We start from the raw sequence: 15,622 nt of genomic DNA on the forward strand, positions 1-15,622 counted from the left end.
CCCTGAAAGGGGTGCCCGTGGTGCTGGGCTGGCCTCTGGCTCTCAGTAACATTTGGGCCTCACTGAGGGGGGTAGGGAGCAGGCCCTGCCTGCTGCAGCTGAGGGGGGAATCCTGGGGACTTGGGAAAACCTGTCTGGGGGTAGTGAGGCTGCAGGGGAGGTCAGAGCAGGTGCTGGCTTGTCCTTCCCAGGCCAAGTGGCCTTCAACAGGTCATCACCACCCCCCAGGACCCCTGGGCGCTTCTGTAGCACGGGAGGAGCCGGCAGATCCCGCCCCCACCCCTCCTTCCCTCCCTCCCTCAAAGGCTTCAGTGATTCCTTCCCTGCTAAGGCCGGGGCAAAGTCAGGGCCAGACTCCTGTGTGGCAGGGCCAGCCCCACTCCCTAGTATCCCAGCCTTTCCGTCCACAATCTCCCGATCCTCCCATCAGGGACAGGGATGGTGGAGCAGTAGGGAGACCTGGACAACAGGCACAGGCCGGCCCCCTCCATGCAGACCCTGGGAACCTGTGCTCCCTAGAAAGTAGCAAAGGCCTGAGGGTGAGCACCCTGAAGGGCCGTCCCCAGGGAAGGCACCACAGACATGAGCTGGGTGGACAGATTTTATTCCACTCCTTTCCATCCCCATGGCCACCCCAGGCAGGAAGAGACAGGTGTGCTGGAGTCTGGTCACTCTGGGGCCTGGCGTGGGCAGATCCCACCGGATTCACATTCTCTGCGGGCAGGTGTGGACACCAGAGGGCTGGGGCAGGAGGAGCGTGGGAACGAGCAGCCGACCCCTGTCCCTGAGCCAGGCCCCCAGGTAATGCTGACTCAGATGCCTGAAACAGACCTGAGCCGGGTCAGGGAGGCTGATGGTATTTCCAACCAAGACAGAAATACAAAGCGACCAAGGCCAGTGAGGAGGCCAACAGGGCTGGCGGGACGGCACAGAGTAAAAAAGTCTCACACATACACACACCCACACACACGCCACATGGACACCTCCGCACATGGGGACGTGTCAGTAAAAACTCAAGGCCAGCTGCGAGGCCTCACACGACACTCTGCCGGCCACCAGAGCCCTCCAAGTTGGACATGCCAGAGCCCCGGCCCCGGCCAAAGTCAATGAAAATCCCTTCAGAATCCGAGTCCACGGACTCCAGGATCTGGTCCACCAGGTTCTCCGGACTGGCGCGGGGCAAGGAGCTGCGAGTGGGATCCAAGCCCTGCTCAGGGGGCTGGGTCGTGGGGTACAGTCTGCTGGGGCAGGGCCCTGAGTGGGGTGCTGGGGAGGACCTGAAGGCCCCGGCAGAGCCCTGGCCAGGCGGGTCGGAGAAGCCCTGGGGCTCGGGGCAGGACGTCATCTCCGACACGGAGTGCCTGCGGATGCTGGGGCCGCCGGCCGCCGCGCCCTCTGCCTCGTGCTCCTGCACGGGGTTCAGCAGCGGCGTGTTGTAGCTCTTGGAGCGCACCACCGGGTTCTTGGCCAGCACGTCCCCTGAACGGGAGCGGCGGAGGAGGCGCTTTTCTGGGGAGAGACATGGGCACTGTCACACCAGAGGCTACCTGTGTCCCCGCCTGCCTCGGCACCTGCTGCTCGCTGCACACTGGGTCCTCGTGCAGGGGCAGCTACGGGGAAGGCCCAGCCCACGCTGATCCCAGGCCCAGCCCAGCAGGTCCTGCCACCACAAGCCCTGACACTAGCTCAGGTTCTGGTCTCTCTTCTCCAGCCTAGGCCCAGCCTGGACACACAGGACCTCAAGTCAAATGCCTAGGTTTGAACCTGCACCCTGCCAGCGACCTGTGTTTGACCCTAAGTAAGTTACCTAACCCCCGTGCCTCAGTTTCTCCACTTGTGGAAGTGTATGGACTTCGGCACCTGCTGGACGTCTGCACTTTCCTAAGCAGGTGCAGCCCCCGCCCCACTGGAGCTGGTGTCCAAGGGGATGAAGCGGGGGGCGGCAAGAAGTCCACACAGGCGAGCCATGGGGCCAGGTTGTGGGGCTACGATGGGGGCAGATGGGGACAGGCCCTCCATGTAAGGTCAAGGCGGGGATTCCATCCTGGGGATGCGGGGAGCCTGTGGTCAGGCAGTTGTAAATATGCCTCACTGCACGCTGCGTGGAGTAATAGACTGTGGGGGCTGAGGGCAGACATGGGGACTCAGGGAGGAGGCCCCTTGGGTCATCTGGGCGGGAGGCAGTGGCACTGGTGGCTGAGGCTGGTGACGGGGCAGGGTTCAGGCTCCCATTTGAGACCCTGCAGTCCAAAGAGTGGCCACCAGGTGGCAGACGACACACGAGCGGCTCAGGGGCCTTTCCCGGACCAGGGGAAGAAGGTCCCATCAGGCAGGGGCTGAGGTCCTGCCACCCAGGGCTACACCCAGGGCTACGCCTGAGTGGCTCAAAGTTCTCCAGCGGCCAGGGCACCACCTGAGCTGAGACACACCAGCAGTTGGGGATGGGGAGCCCCTCTGGATGAGGAGGGCATAGCCTCAAGTGGGCCTTGCCCCAGCTCTGTTCCCTCTGCCTGGGATGCTCCCAGCCTCCAGCTAATGGTGGGACACGGAGGGGACTCACTGGTCAGCCTCCCCCGCTAGAGGGGAGGGGCGTGGCCTCGGGCTGGTGCACAGCAGGTACTCAAAGGACATTGCTACAGGATCGCAGAGGCTCTCCATCAAGGGAGCAACGTGGCCAGCTGTGCTGGATGCACCAGGTAGCCCCGGGATGCCGCCCACAGGGCTCAGCCCGCCCACCCCCAGGCCACATCCCTCCCAGCCTCGGTTCTCCAACTGAGCCAGGAGTCCTCAGGCTTCGGCAAGTGCATGTTCTGAGCACTCCGCCTGACCCATTTCTGACTTGCAAGACTGCCCATGAATGTGGACTCTTGGGGAACGCAGAGCCCTGGTGGGGCTCTCCAAGGTGTCGCCACATTACTGCTCACGGTATTCGTCCACCGTCATGGATCCCCAGGTCCAGGCCAGCACACGGCAGGCTGGGGACTGCTGCCCGGCTGAGAACCAGTCTGAAGTCAGATCCTGGTTCCGTCGTGGGGCCTCGGCTTGCCCATCTGTTCACAATGGACAAGGCCCGTGGTCACCCCTGCCCCAGCCCAAGGCCCAGGCAGACCCCTACCCAGGATGCAGGAATGGGTGAAGGGCCCCTCGCTGGAGTGGAGGCCGTAGGTGCCCAGGTATGGCGACACCACCTTCTGGACCAGCGTCTCCAGGCGCAGGTAGTCCTCGGTCACGCCCCTGGACTCATGTACCCCCTGCAGGAGAGTGGGGCGGGGGGTAAGGGGGGGGTCAAGCACCTGAGCTTGGTGGTCCCAGGCTCTCAACCCTATGTCCCACCCACCAGAGAGCCTGTCCTCTGCCTCCCGCCTCCCATTCCCATGGGCTCTCTGTCCCCATGGCAGGGCCCACAGTTGTCTCCCAGCCCCTCTCAGAGCATGTGGCCTGAGTCACTCTGCAGCTCACAGAAGTGTCATGATCTGGGAGACCATGGTGTGCCCTGGAAAAAGGCCGTGGCCAGATGAGATGGGCGTTCTGCACCTTCCATCCCTCGGAGGGGCCCCGTACTCAAGAGTCCTAGAGGCTTGGGACAGTCTCTCCAGAGACACTGGCTGACCCCACCCAGGGAGGGCCAAGATGCTCACCTGGGGCTCCCTGCCTCATGAGGCCAGGTGCAGACCCCATCCATCAGACATCTCCTCACAAGCCCCTCTCTTCTTCCCATCCCTGGCTCAGGCCACCTCCCCTCATCCGGAGCTCTGAAGAGCTCACCGCTACCTCCAGGTGTTTTTGAGCCACCGCCCGGGAGATGAGGCTACTCACCCAGCTGTGCGCTGAGCGGGGACAAAAGCTCTGTGACCCCAGCACCCCGCACAGAGGGCTGGGAGAAAGCCAACATATAACGAGTGCTTGCACTCATTAAATGAGTGAATGAAGGAATGAGTGAATGCATGAATAATGGAAGACAGCAGGCCTCAAGGGGCTGTCAGGTGGTTCAGCACAAGATACACGGGGTAGAATTCTTTTTCTTGAGACAGAGTCTTGCTGTGTTGCCAAATTGGAGTGTAGTCGTGCGATCTCACTACAACCTCCGCCTCCCAGGTTCAAACAATTCTCCTGCCTCAGCCTCCCGAGTAGCTGGGATTACAGGCATACACCACCACGCCCAGCTAATTTTTGTATTTTTAGTAGAGATGGGGTTTCGCCATGTTGGCCAGGACGGTCTTTATCTCCTGACCTTGTGATCTGCCCGTCTTGGCCTCCCAAAGTGCTGGGAGTGTCCCCATAGACCCTAATTTTAAAAGATCTTCACAGGAATTCAGAACGATAAGGAGGGCTTTGCACCTGCGAGAGCTGGGGTGCGGCTGCGCTCCTGCCCTTGTTAGCTCCCAGCAAGCAGGACTTGAGTCCCCTACCTGTAAAATGGGGTGGCCAGCAGTGCCTGCTCGGTCCTGCAACAGCGCTATGAGCCGGCCAATTGTGAAGTGTGGTGCCTGGGAAGGGCAGCGTGCGGAAACCCCCGGCTTGCGGTGGATGCCACTGGGGGTCCCACTCCTTTCTGGGGCAGGCACCCTCTCCCCACCTGCTGTGAGGGGGGCTAACTGCTTTCAGAATGTCTTCCCCAGAGCTGACCCGCTGACGAAAGCCCTCTGGACAGAAATGACTGGGCCACTGTGCATGCGTGTGCATGCGCGCATGTGCGTAGTAAGTGCACGTGCATGTGTAGTATGTGTGCAAGCAGGCATGTGTATAGTATGTGCATGTGCATGTGTGTGTTGGGGGTGGTTACAACCCCAGGCTGGCCGACGCAGGGTATAAAGGCCCAGCCTTGTGCCTAGGAGGAACAGGTCTGCGGCTTGAGCTCTCCTGAACCCATAGCTCCAACCGGCTGCTCCCTGGCCCCAGGTCCTGACAGGCTTCTCCTCTGATCGGGCCCTTCCTTAAATCTCATGCCCCTAAATCCTCGTCTCATGCTCTGCCCGTGGGCATCTGAGCCCAATTACTGCCCCACAGTCCCCATGCCTGACCCTGTGCCCACTGTGCCCACCTGCAGCACCAGCAGCATCTGCACGATGGCAGGGGGCACGCGGGCATGGGCTCGGGCCAGCGCATCCTCTAGCTTCACACTGAGGGTGATGGCGTTCCGGAAGTGCAGCAGGGCCAGCTGGCGCACCGACGGCTCCTTGCCCTGTGGAGGGAAGGCACCCCACCCCACCGGCTGGGGTCACAGGCGTCCTCATCTCCCGTCTCCCGGCCCTGGGACCCCAAAGGGGGAAGAGACCTGCTGACCCTCAGGCCCCTCCACCCGTTCTTCTCAGATGACCCTGTCCCAGAGAGGGCCCCTTCGGTTTCCTCTGGCAGTAAAAGGGTTACTGTCACAGAGCCCCCTACTCTGTGCCTCGCTGCTGCTGCTGGGGGACTCACGGGGAGGGAGGTGTCCATATCTGCAGCTTGAAGGGGTGGAAAGAGGCTCTGAGCAACTCAGGAAGCCCAAGGAGAGCAGCACAGAGCAGAGCAGGTGTGTGCGTCCCCCAGCCCGGCAGCCCCCCTCTGTAGAGTGAGGCCAGGGTGGGCACAGCAGGGGCACTGGGCTTCCCTCCCCGGGGCTGGGCCGCCCACCTGCACCGGGTAGAAGATGGCCTGCAGCATGGGCAGCACGTCACTGAAGAAGAAGTCCCAGGTCTCTGCCAGCGAGTCCAGCAGCTTCTGTCCTGTGGGCAGGGGGGCCGTCACCACTGGGACTGACTGGCTCTGGCAGATGCCTCCACTCACCCAGGATGGGTCATCGGAGGATGCGGGAGTGGAGGGCCTGGGCTCAGGCCCCTGGAGGCACCTGCCCAAGGTCGACGTCCAGCTCCACAGCTCAGCTGTTCTGCGGCCCTGGGCCCACTGCTTAACCTCTGTCTTCCATTTATAAAATAGGGCTAAGAGATCAGCCTCCCAGAGCCGAGGGCACGAAATGAGAACAGGGAACTTGGCTCAGGGTCTGCTCCTGGCAGATGACAGCTACCAATTCCCAGGCCCTTGTCACATACCAGATCCACACAAGTGAGAGCCACAGAGGTATACATCTGGCACAGGTGAGACCCCCTACACGTATGCCTGACACAGGTGAGACCCACACACGTACACCCGGCACAGGTGAGAACCGCATAGGGGAGATCTGCACAGGTAAGACTCACACAGGTACACCCGGCACAGGTGAGACCCACACAGGCGTGATTGGCACAGCAGTTTCAGCTCACATCCTAGTCTCATCAGATCCTCCTAACAACCCAGTTAAACAGTTGATTTCACCTACCCACCGACCTCCTCCCTCCTTCCCCACACTGCCTGCCCCTCCAACAAACATTTACAGAACACCTACTCCGTGCTAGCCCTGATACTGGGCACTGGGGACCCAGCTGAGCCCCAAACAGCCACCGATCCATCACATGGCAGGGAAGTGGGACACTGAGCAGGATCATTTAAGGGCAGTGGCTAGCGGTGACTGACCCCCATCAAGCAGACAGATGCTGAGCCTCCGAGGAAAGGGTGCACCACAGTCAGTCGCCCGGAGGACCCAGGGCCAGGCCAGCTCAGGCTGCCTGTGGTCAGGTCTGGGGAGCCACGGAGACCACTTCCAATAGCAGCACCAAGTCAGAGGGAGGAGAGGGTGCAGAGGGTCAGGCAGGGAGGACTTCCTGAGGAGGGGCGATCCAAGCTGGGCTTGCCAGACTTAGTGGTATGGGGACACATCTTGACAGGTGAGCCTCTGAAGCAGATACATAGGTAGCAGACATCGGGACCAGCACTGCAGGATTTCTGCTGGCCCTGGGAGGAACAGTGCCATCCACTGGGTGAGTGACCCCTGTGGGATGGGGACAGCCGCCCAAGCTGGCTCTGAGCTCCGGTGGGAAGGGTAACGTGTGGAACCCTCGACCTTTCTGCCTGGACTGAGCAGCGCTGGGATGAGGGCTGCTGGGTCCAAGGATGCACAGTCCAAGGGCGTGTCCCCAAGGCCTCTGCTGTCCCCCGGAAGCCAGATGAGCAACTGGCGGAAGAGATCTTGGTGTGGGCGCCTCTTAGTGAAGAGGAAAGCGTCGCCGGCTGTCTCTCAGGCTGCACCCCTGGCCAGAACTGCTTTGAGGTTTCCATGGGAACGTGGAGGCTGAACAGGGACCTTTGCCTCTTTTCCTCACTCTCTGGGCCCTGCCCCCACTCCTGGAAGCCCCCAGGTTCATGTAGGTTCGAGGGCACTAGGAGTGGGACCCAGCCAGGAGCAGCCCCGGGGCTGGGGGCGAGCTGTACTGGTCCCCATCTTCGGCTCCCGGCCCGGTGGCCAGCCCTCTGCCCTCCTGGGTAGCCCACGCCTGGCTCCGAGGGCGACGGGGGCCAGCAGGAATGCCCCGGACGGGCGGATGCTCACCGCCCCGCCAAACCGTGCCCGCACACAAAGTCCCTTCAGTTCCCCTCCGCCGCGGCAGGAAGAAAGGCGGCTCAGTTCCCAGGCCAGCCGGGGGGTGGCTCTGGGCACCGGCCAGGCCCGCGTTCTGCTGAGCGCAGGCTGTTCTCCAGCCCACGGGGCGGAAATGCTGCGGAAAGCAGATGTTGTAAAACAGAATCCAGGCCCCAGCTGGAGCCACACGGTAACAAGAGGCCAGGAAGGGCAGCCTCGTGGTTGGTGGGGCTCTCTGCTGGGGACAGTCCTGTGGGGCCCCTCTGTGGGGCAGTAGGGTTAGTCAGAGCACGGGGCAACCCCAGGAAGTTCCAGGCGGACTCAGTGGCATCCTCTATGAAAGGGGTGTGATACACGTCCCCACGTGGGCAGGTGGAAAGCAGAGATTAAACAGCACTGGGCGTTTGCTGTTGGCAGGATGGGGCTGGGGTGCGTGCGCGCCGTGCCTTGACTCCAGCCCAGCAGTAGCAGGGGCTGATGCAGGCGAGCGGCCCCGCAATAGCTCCACGCTGGCTCCCACCCTGCGGTTCTCACTGTGGGCGCAGGCCGGGGTCCGTCTTTCCTTTCTTTATCTGAGTGCTGAGGGCCTTGTGCAGGCCCTGGAAATGAACAACCCTGTCTCAGTCCCTGTCAGGAGACCCAGGAGCAGGAAGGAGCACAGGGCAGTGTGAAAAACCACCCGCTGGGTGGACCAGGTCAAGGGTGTCTGGCGCAGGAACGGCCGAGGCACAGGCATGGAGGCAAGTGTGTAAAGCAGCACAGCTGGGTAACGTGACCCACACTGGGTTTGGATTCCCTGGTGGACGAGTGACGGCAGATCCCAGGGCCCGGCAGAGGACCAGGAGCTCCTGCCCAGAGGTCCCAAGTTTCAGGTTGCCAAGGAGTTGCCCAGCTGCTGCTGGAGCCGATTCCCTTAAGCCGCACAGACGTCATTGAACAACAACCCCGGCCGCGGTCCAGCCTTCCTCCCCTTCCTAGGGAGGGAGCCCTCCACCTCAAGGCTGCTCCTCCAGGCTCTCTGCTTCCAGGACCCACTCTGCCCAGGGGCTTAAGTCCAAGGCCTCCCTGGGGCAGAGAAAGGGCAGGGGGCAAGGTCCTGGGGCTGCCCCACGGGGGGCCATCACCACCCTTCGGCAGTTGCAGGCTCTGTAGGAACAGCTGCAAGGAGCAGGCTCAAGGTGAACGGCTCCCACTGGAACTCAAGCAGGGGTGGGGGGCAGGAAGGGGGAGGCCCCTGAGGCCACCCATCAGGGTGTGGACTTGGCTATGCCCCCATTGCATGGGGCCGAAAAGGACCAGACATTCCCCCGAACAGACCACACTTTGAGGCCCTACTCAAGGGCCACTGCCTCCATGCAGCCCTCTCTGACTGTCAAGGTAGAATGAACCCTTTCTTCTCCAGGACACTCCTTCACATTGACATTCCTCACACTGGACCGTCACCCTCTGTCCGTGTCTGTGTCCCCAATTGGGTTGTGAGTCCCTGCAGGGCAGGGCCAGGGTCTCCTCCATCTCTGGGTCCCCAGAGGTCACCTGGGCCTGACATGGAGAGAACACTCAAGTGGACAGAGACTGTTCAACCCCACATTGCTAAGACAGGGGTGCTAAAGCCGGAGAGGAAATCGTGTGTCTGCAGCTACGTGGGAACTGGAGGCCAGGGCCTTGGACTCCCAGCTTAGAGCCCAGTGCCTGTCCCTGAGGCCTGGGGACACCAGGCAGGGTTGGCGAGGTGGAAGAGGATGCTGGGCCCCTAGGTGGGGCCTCTCAGGGCTGCCCTCTGCCCCTTCTGCTGGGCAGGCACCACTGCTGGGAGGCTGCTCCGGACAGAGCTCCACTCAAGCCACACAAAACTCCCTTCTCCAAGAGCCCCAGCTCCCCTGGGCCAGACCTGGGGGGAGGCACAGGCACCACTGGAATGTGCCACATCAGGCAAGGGGCGTGGGCGGGCATCTTCCTCAGGTGCCAAATGCTCACAGCTCTGTTCTGCCAGCCTAGATGCTGCCTCCTCCAGGAAGCCTTCCCAGAACCCCCGTGTCTCCCCCATGGTCTGATGGTTCTCATAGCCTCTCTTCGTGTTCCTGTCTTGGCTGGCCCCACCCAACATGTGCACTGGAGGTGAGGAAGGACCATGACACGCAGCTCCAAGGTCCCCTGAACATGCCAGGCCTCTGGGCCTGTGTCCTCCTCTGTGGACTGGGCTAAAACCTCTTTTTCCCAGGGTCGGAGGGAGGCCTGGAGGAGGAGGCTGGGGCAGTGGAGTGAAGAGTATGGGTTTGGGAGCCGGTAGCCTGCTTGGCACCCTGGCTCTGCCACGGAGCAGCTGTGTGGCCTGGGAGGGACACTGTGCCTCACTTTCCCATGTTCAGTGCTAACACTGGTGGCTTCTTCACAGGGTTGTGGAAATCAAATGAGTTAGTAGATGTGAAACACTCGGGACAGTCTAGCAAGGAGGGATGCATACGCCTGGTGCCCGGTGCACAGGTGCTCAACACACAGGTACAGCACAGGCCCGATCCCTGCACAGGATCGGGTGCTCAGCACAGCCTGAGCAAAGCAGCATCCGTGGGAACTGAGTGGCCCCCCTCAGCTGACTCCGCTCCCAGGGCAGCTCGCTCCTGCAAGGTTGCACACACTTCTGCTGCTGCCCGAGGCGCTCGGCCACAGGGAGCCCATCCTGCACAGTGAAGCCAGCGGGGACCTCGCCCTTTGCCATGAGAAGGGCGAAGGGTGTGTGCCCTAAAGTCAGGCAGACCTGGGTTTGAGGCCCGCCTCCACCCCGATGTGCACGGTAGCTGTGGGCAAATCAGCTCTCATCACTGTGCTCTCCCACTCAGGAACAAGAACCTGAAGGTCCCCGTGGGTGGCTGGGAGCCTCGACAGAGAAAACTCAGCTGAGCCCCGGACCCTGTTCCCTCCTCTGTGAGTATCGGCGACCTCAGCCCTAACCTACTTCTCCTCTGACAGCAAAGACCGGGACAGGGCTTCTTCCAGGCTGCGGGAACAGAACTCACTAGGCCCGGAAAGCCCCGTGGGCAGGGAGGAGAAGCAGGGAGGGGAAGCAGGGCTTTTCCCGACGTCTCGTAGCCCTCCTCGGCTAAAGCAAGTTCGCGGGGGGCAGACCCTCTCCCAGGGTCTCCTCTGGGTAGGGATCTCGGCCCTGCTGCCCCAAGGCTGTATGTGGTCCTTCTAAGTCCTCCAGACCAGAGAGCCACACCTCGCACCGAGAGGCCCCAGCGTGAGGCCCAGCAGCCAGCCAGCACCCAGCACGGTCCAGAGTGGCCGCCACGGGGCCCACACTCACCCTCGTAGAAGCGGATCTTGTCCCGAAGGATCACCATGCCTTTTGTCAGCAGCTGGTTCTGAAGGTAAACACAGAGGGGGTGTCATTGCCCTTGTGGATGCCTTGGGGTGTCCTGGCCAGCAGGGCCCCCGAGAGTCCATCCACCAGTGAGCAGCCGAGGCTTAAAGGGGGAGGAGACTCACCAAGGCCCCACAGTCCACCTGCTGCAGGGCCTGAGCATTGGTTCTCTCAGGGGGCAACGGACCCAACCCTGGGTTGTCACGAGACAGGAGGTGGTCACACGGACAACCCGAGAGATGGACAGGGCCTACAGCCCCTTGCACTGGGCTCGGCTGGGCAGGCAGAAGCCTGGCATGTCCCACAGTGAAGAAAGGACTTTGCAAGGACTTTGCAGCAAGAGGGGGCTCTGACTACCAAAGGCGGGGCCTGTCAGCTGCCACCCTACCTCAGGGACCCTGCACGCATTGCCTGGGGTGGCTCGGCTGAGAAGCACGCTGTGTGGTCTCAGCAACCCAAGTGTCCGCCAACGAAAGAATGAACCACAAAATGTGACCCATCCACACAAAGAAATGAAGCACTGACTCGCGCTCCAATGAGAAAGAACCTGATGCTGACAGAGAGAGTCCGGACAAAAGACTCCACACGCCGTGTGATGCCACCGATACGAAACGTACAGAATCGGCCGGGCGCGGTGGCTCACGCCTGTCATCCCAGCACTTCGGGAGGCTGAGGCGGGAAGGTCACCTGAGGTCAGGAGTTCGAGACCAGCCTGGCCAACATGGAGAAACCCCGTCTCTACTAAAAATACAAAATTAGCCAGGTGTGGTGGCGCACGCCTGTAATCCCAGCTACTCAGGAGGCTGAGGCAGGAAAATCGCTTCAACCTGGGAGGCGGAGGTGGCGGTGAGCAGAGATCACACCACTACACTCCAGCCTGGTCAACAAGAGCAAAACTTTGTCTCAAAAAAAAAAAAAAAAAAAAAAGAAGAAGAAATGTACAGAATCGGCAAATCCGGAGACATGTGGTTGCCTCATGCTGGGGAGGGCTTGGCGGGGGGAGGGATTACCAATGGGTACAGGGTTTCTTTTGGTGTGATGAAAAACTCCCAGAATTAGATGGGGTGAGGTTGTACAATTTTGTGAATATACTAAAAACTCACTGGGTGCAGTGGCTCACACCTGTAATCCCAGCACTTTGTGAGGCTGGGACAGGAGGATCGCTTGAGCCCAGGAGTTCAAGACCAGACTCTGGACAACAGAGCAAGACCCCATCTCTACAAAAAATTAAAAAACTAGCCAGGTGGCGTGTGCCTGTGGTCCCAGATACTCAGGAGGCTGAAATGGGAGGATCTCTTGAGCCTGGGAGGTTGACGCTGCAGTAAGCCATCATCACGCCACTGTACTGCAGCCTGTGCAACAGAGTGAGACTCTGTCTCAAAAGACACACGTAAAACCATTAAACTGTACACTTTAAAAGGGTGAATCGTATGCCATGTGAATTATACCTCAATAAAGCTGTTAAATAACAATTTTTTTAAACCCCTAAAACAACATGATACGAGGGACCACGGGTTCATCATCCTCAACCCTACTCACTTGGCAAGGTGGGTGCCTCGCTCCCAGCCTGCATGAGACGCCCCTGAGCTGAGCAGGGCCCTGGGTACCGCAGCAGCCCTGGAAGCTACAGGGGCACCAGGCCAGGCCTCACTGGCTGCCCTCCCTCCCTCCCTGTGTGACCTCAGGCAGGTCGTTTCACCTCTCTAAGTGGCAGGTTCCACCAAACCGCACGCGTGTGCATCCTCAGTGCAGGCCTATTGGCCAGAGAAGGTGCAGCAAAGGTGAAATGCCGCAGTACCTGGGACAGACACTGGGTGATGCTGATGGCACAGCCACCATCACCGCTGTGCAGCTCAGTGGGACCACGCATACCCCAAACCTATGTGGACATCCCAGGAGTTTGAGGGGAGGGAGAAAGTGACAACACTTGGAGTTGATCACATGCCAGGCACAGCGCTAAGAATTCACCGCGTCTTGGCCAGACGCAATGGCTCTCCTGTAATCCCAGCACTTTGGGAGGCTGACACGGGCAGATCACCTTGAGGTCAGGAGTTCGAGACCAGCCTAGCCAACATGGTGAAACCTTGTCTCTAAAAAAATACAAAAATTAGCCGGGCATGATGGCAGGTACCTGTAATCCCAGCTCCCGGGGAGGCTGAGACAGGGGAATCGCTTGAACCCGGGAGGCAGAGGTTGCAGTGAGCTGAGATCGCACCACTGCACTCCGGCCTGGACAACAGAGCAAGACTCCGTCCGTCTCAACAACAACAACAACAAACAAAAGACAAAAAAACAAAAATTAGCCAGGCGTGGTGGTGGGTGCCTGTAATCCCCAGCTACTCAGGAGGCTAAGGTGTGAGAATCGCTTGAACCGGGAGGCAGAGGTTGCGGTGAGCTGAGATCATACCATTGCACTCCAGCCTGGGCGACAGAGGGAGACTGTCTCAAAAAAGAATTAGCCTCCTTTTATCATTTAATCTCCACAACAATCCACGTGGCTAGATAAGGAAGGAGGCAGGTCCTTGGAACCGCAGGCAGACTGTGGAGGAGCGGGTGCTCCACACCCCGGTGGGCAGGTGAGCCCCTGTGCTTTCTCATGAGGCAGGCCCAGCCTGGCTGGAGCAAGACCCACCTACCTGCAGGTACTCTGTGAAGAAGGACCCCAGCTCTGTCTTCAGTAGCTGCCTGTGGGTGGGAGGGGAGACAAGAGTGAGTCCCAGACCACACGGCACTGGCGTGGGGGACCCAGGGACTGGGGTGGGGCCTCCTGGGCAGCGGGAGACCAGCATGCTTAGCCCAAAAACATGGGGAATGGACAAGTCCCACCCATCCAGACCGGCAGGGGCTGGGTCGGCCTCACGTCCGGGCCCTCCACGGTCCACAGTGGCGGCTCTTCAACTAGATCCCTGCGCTCATGTCACAGTAGAAGAGGCCAAGGGGTCCTCAGAGGGAAGACAGTGGCCTCTGCGTCTTACACCTTCTGGAAAGACACCTGGCAGGGCTGGGCCTGCACCACTTGGTTTGCTCCCGCCTTCTACCCGGATGCCACGGGCTCCTCCTTTCTCCCCCTGCAGAGCTTCTTGCCAAGTGTTTCCTCTCTATTCCAGAGAAGCTCATTCAGTCTTCACCAACCCAGCTGCAGGCATTCACCGGGACTCCCCTTTTATTACAGGGGAGGAAAGAGGCTCGCAGAGGTCAAGACACCAGACCAGGGCCACATGGGACACACCAGAGCTGAGATCTGACCCTCATCCTTGGCACTCAACGCTGACAATTCCTCCTTCCCTCCCTACACACCTCCAGGGCCTGAGAGAATGGGAGCATCACATTCTACACCAGCCAGGCTGAAAGCACACAGACACTGTCAGCGCTGAGGCCCCAGATATGACCTGCCAATAGTCTTCTGAACCAAATACATCAGAAATCTTACTTTTTAGGTTGCTATTCCCATTAGGAATTTTTTTTTTTTTTTTTTTTTTGAGACAGAGTCTTACTCTGTCCCCCAGGCTGGAGTGCAGTGGTGTGATCTTGACTCACCACAACCTCCACCTCCTGGGTTCAAGTGATTCTCCCACCTCAGCCTCTCAAGTAGCTGGGACTACAGGCGTGCACCAACAGGCCCAGCTAACTTTCGTATTTTTAGTAGAGATGGGGCTTCATCGTGTTGGCAAGGTTGGTCTTGAACTCCTGACCTCAAGGGATCCACCCACCTTGGCCTCCCAAAGTGTTGGGATTACAGGTATGAGCCACCGCACCCGGCCTAGGAAACTTTCTAATCAGTCCTGAATTACAGGCAGTTCTCAATTTGCATGGTTCTGATACATGCAAGTTTCAGTTATCCTGGTTAAGTAAAGTAACAGCAGTCACCCAACCACATGGTTCAAATTTCGGTTCTCGGCACATTAACTGAGTAACTGCATAAAGTACAAGCTCTGTGGCTGCTCTCCAGTCCACAAATCAAAATGTAGGTAACAAATGTGTACAACAATCACTGACCAATTGCAACACTTCTTTCAAAGTCAGTCTGTGATTGGTCCCTGAGTATCTGTCAGCAGTTCATGCACAGACAGCAAAGGTGCGACCTGTGTTGCCTCCTTGTCTCCCAGTGTGAAACCCATGTGGCATTCTGTAAAAATGGATACAAGAAAGAGCAACTGACCAACACAGATAAAAGTGCAGCAAATCAATGAAAACTGATCATGTTCTGAACAGGTAAACACTGCTCAAACTGCTATGTTCCCACTATTTTTTATTTTATTTATTTTTATTTTTTTGACACAGAGTTTTGCTCTTTTTGCCCAGGCTGGAGTGCAATAGCGCGATCTCGGCTCACCACAACCTCTGCCTCCCGGGTTCAAGTGATTCTCCTGCCTCAACCTCCCAAGTAGCTGGGATTACAGGCATGCACCATCACGCATGGCTAATTTTGTATTTTTTAGTACAGACAGGGTTTCTCCATGTTGGCCAGGCTGGTCTCGAACTCCCGACCTCAGGTGATCTGCCTGCTTTGGCCTCCCAAAGTGCTGGGATGACAGGTGTGAGCCACCGTGCCTGGCTTATTTTTTATTTTTGGAGATGGAGTCTTACTCTGTCGCCCAGGCTGCAGTAGAGTGGCGTGATCTCGGCTCACGGCAACCTCCACCTCCCAGGTTCAAGTGATTCTCCTGCCTCAGCCTCCCCAGTAGCTGCAATTACAGGCACATACCATCATGCCTGGCTAATTTTTGTATTTTTAGTAGAGAAGGGGTTTCACCATGTTAGACAGGCTGGTCTTGAGCTCCTGACCCGAGGTAATCCACCTGCCTCGGCCTCCCAAAGTGCTGGGATTACAG

General features: G+C 59.2%; 1 protein-coding gene across 5 annotated transcripts in view; it reads right to left on the bottom strand.

Annotated features, from left to right (window-relative positions):
• Positions 1-587: 587 nt before the first annotated feature.
• The window catches only part of PRR5 (proline rich 5), a 68,450-nt gene continuing 53,415 nt past the window's right edge, over positions 588-15,622 (bottom strand). For 3 of the 5 annotated variants that reach the window (XM_017893489.1, XM_017893491.1, XM_017893490.1), the window contains 6 exons: positions 13,427-13,475; positions 10,734-10,791; positions 5,614-5,705; positions 5,042-5,182; positions 3,116-3,251; positions 588-1,509 (listed from right to left, as the gene is read on the bottom strand). In XM_017893489.1, the coding sequence (XP_017748978.1) occupies positions 1,034-1,509; positions 3,116-3,251; positions 5,042-5,182; positions 5,614-5,705; positions 10,734-10,791; positions 13,427-13,475 (952 nt within the window). In that variant the 3' untranslated portion in view covers positions 588-1,033. Of the gene's footprint in view, positions 1,510-3,115; positions 3,252-5,041; positions 5,183-5,613; positions 5,706-10,733; positions 10,792-13,426; positions 13,476-14,786; positions 14,917-15,622 lie in introns of all 5 variants that reach the window. The other 2 variants (XM_017893492.1, XM_017893488.1) reach the window with 2 other exon arrangements.

This window comes from Rhinopithecus bieti, unplaced genomic scaffold, assembly GCF_001698545.2.
Source record: "Rhinopithecus bieti isolate Rb0 unplaced genomic scaffold, ASM169854v2 scaffold_24154, whole genome shotgun sequence".
Lineage (NCBI taxonomy): Eukaryota > Metazoa > Chordata > Mammalia > Primates > Cercopithecidae > Rhinopithecus > Rhinopithecus bieti.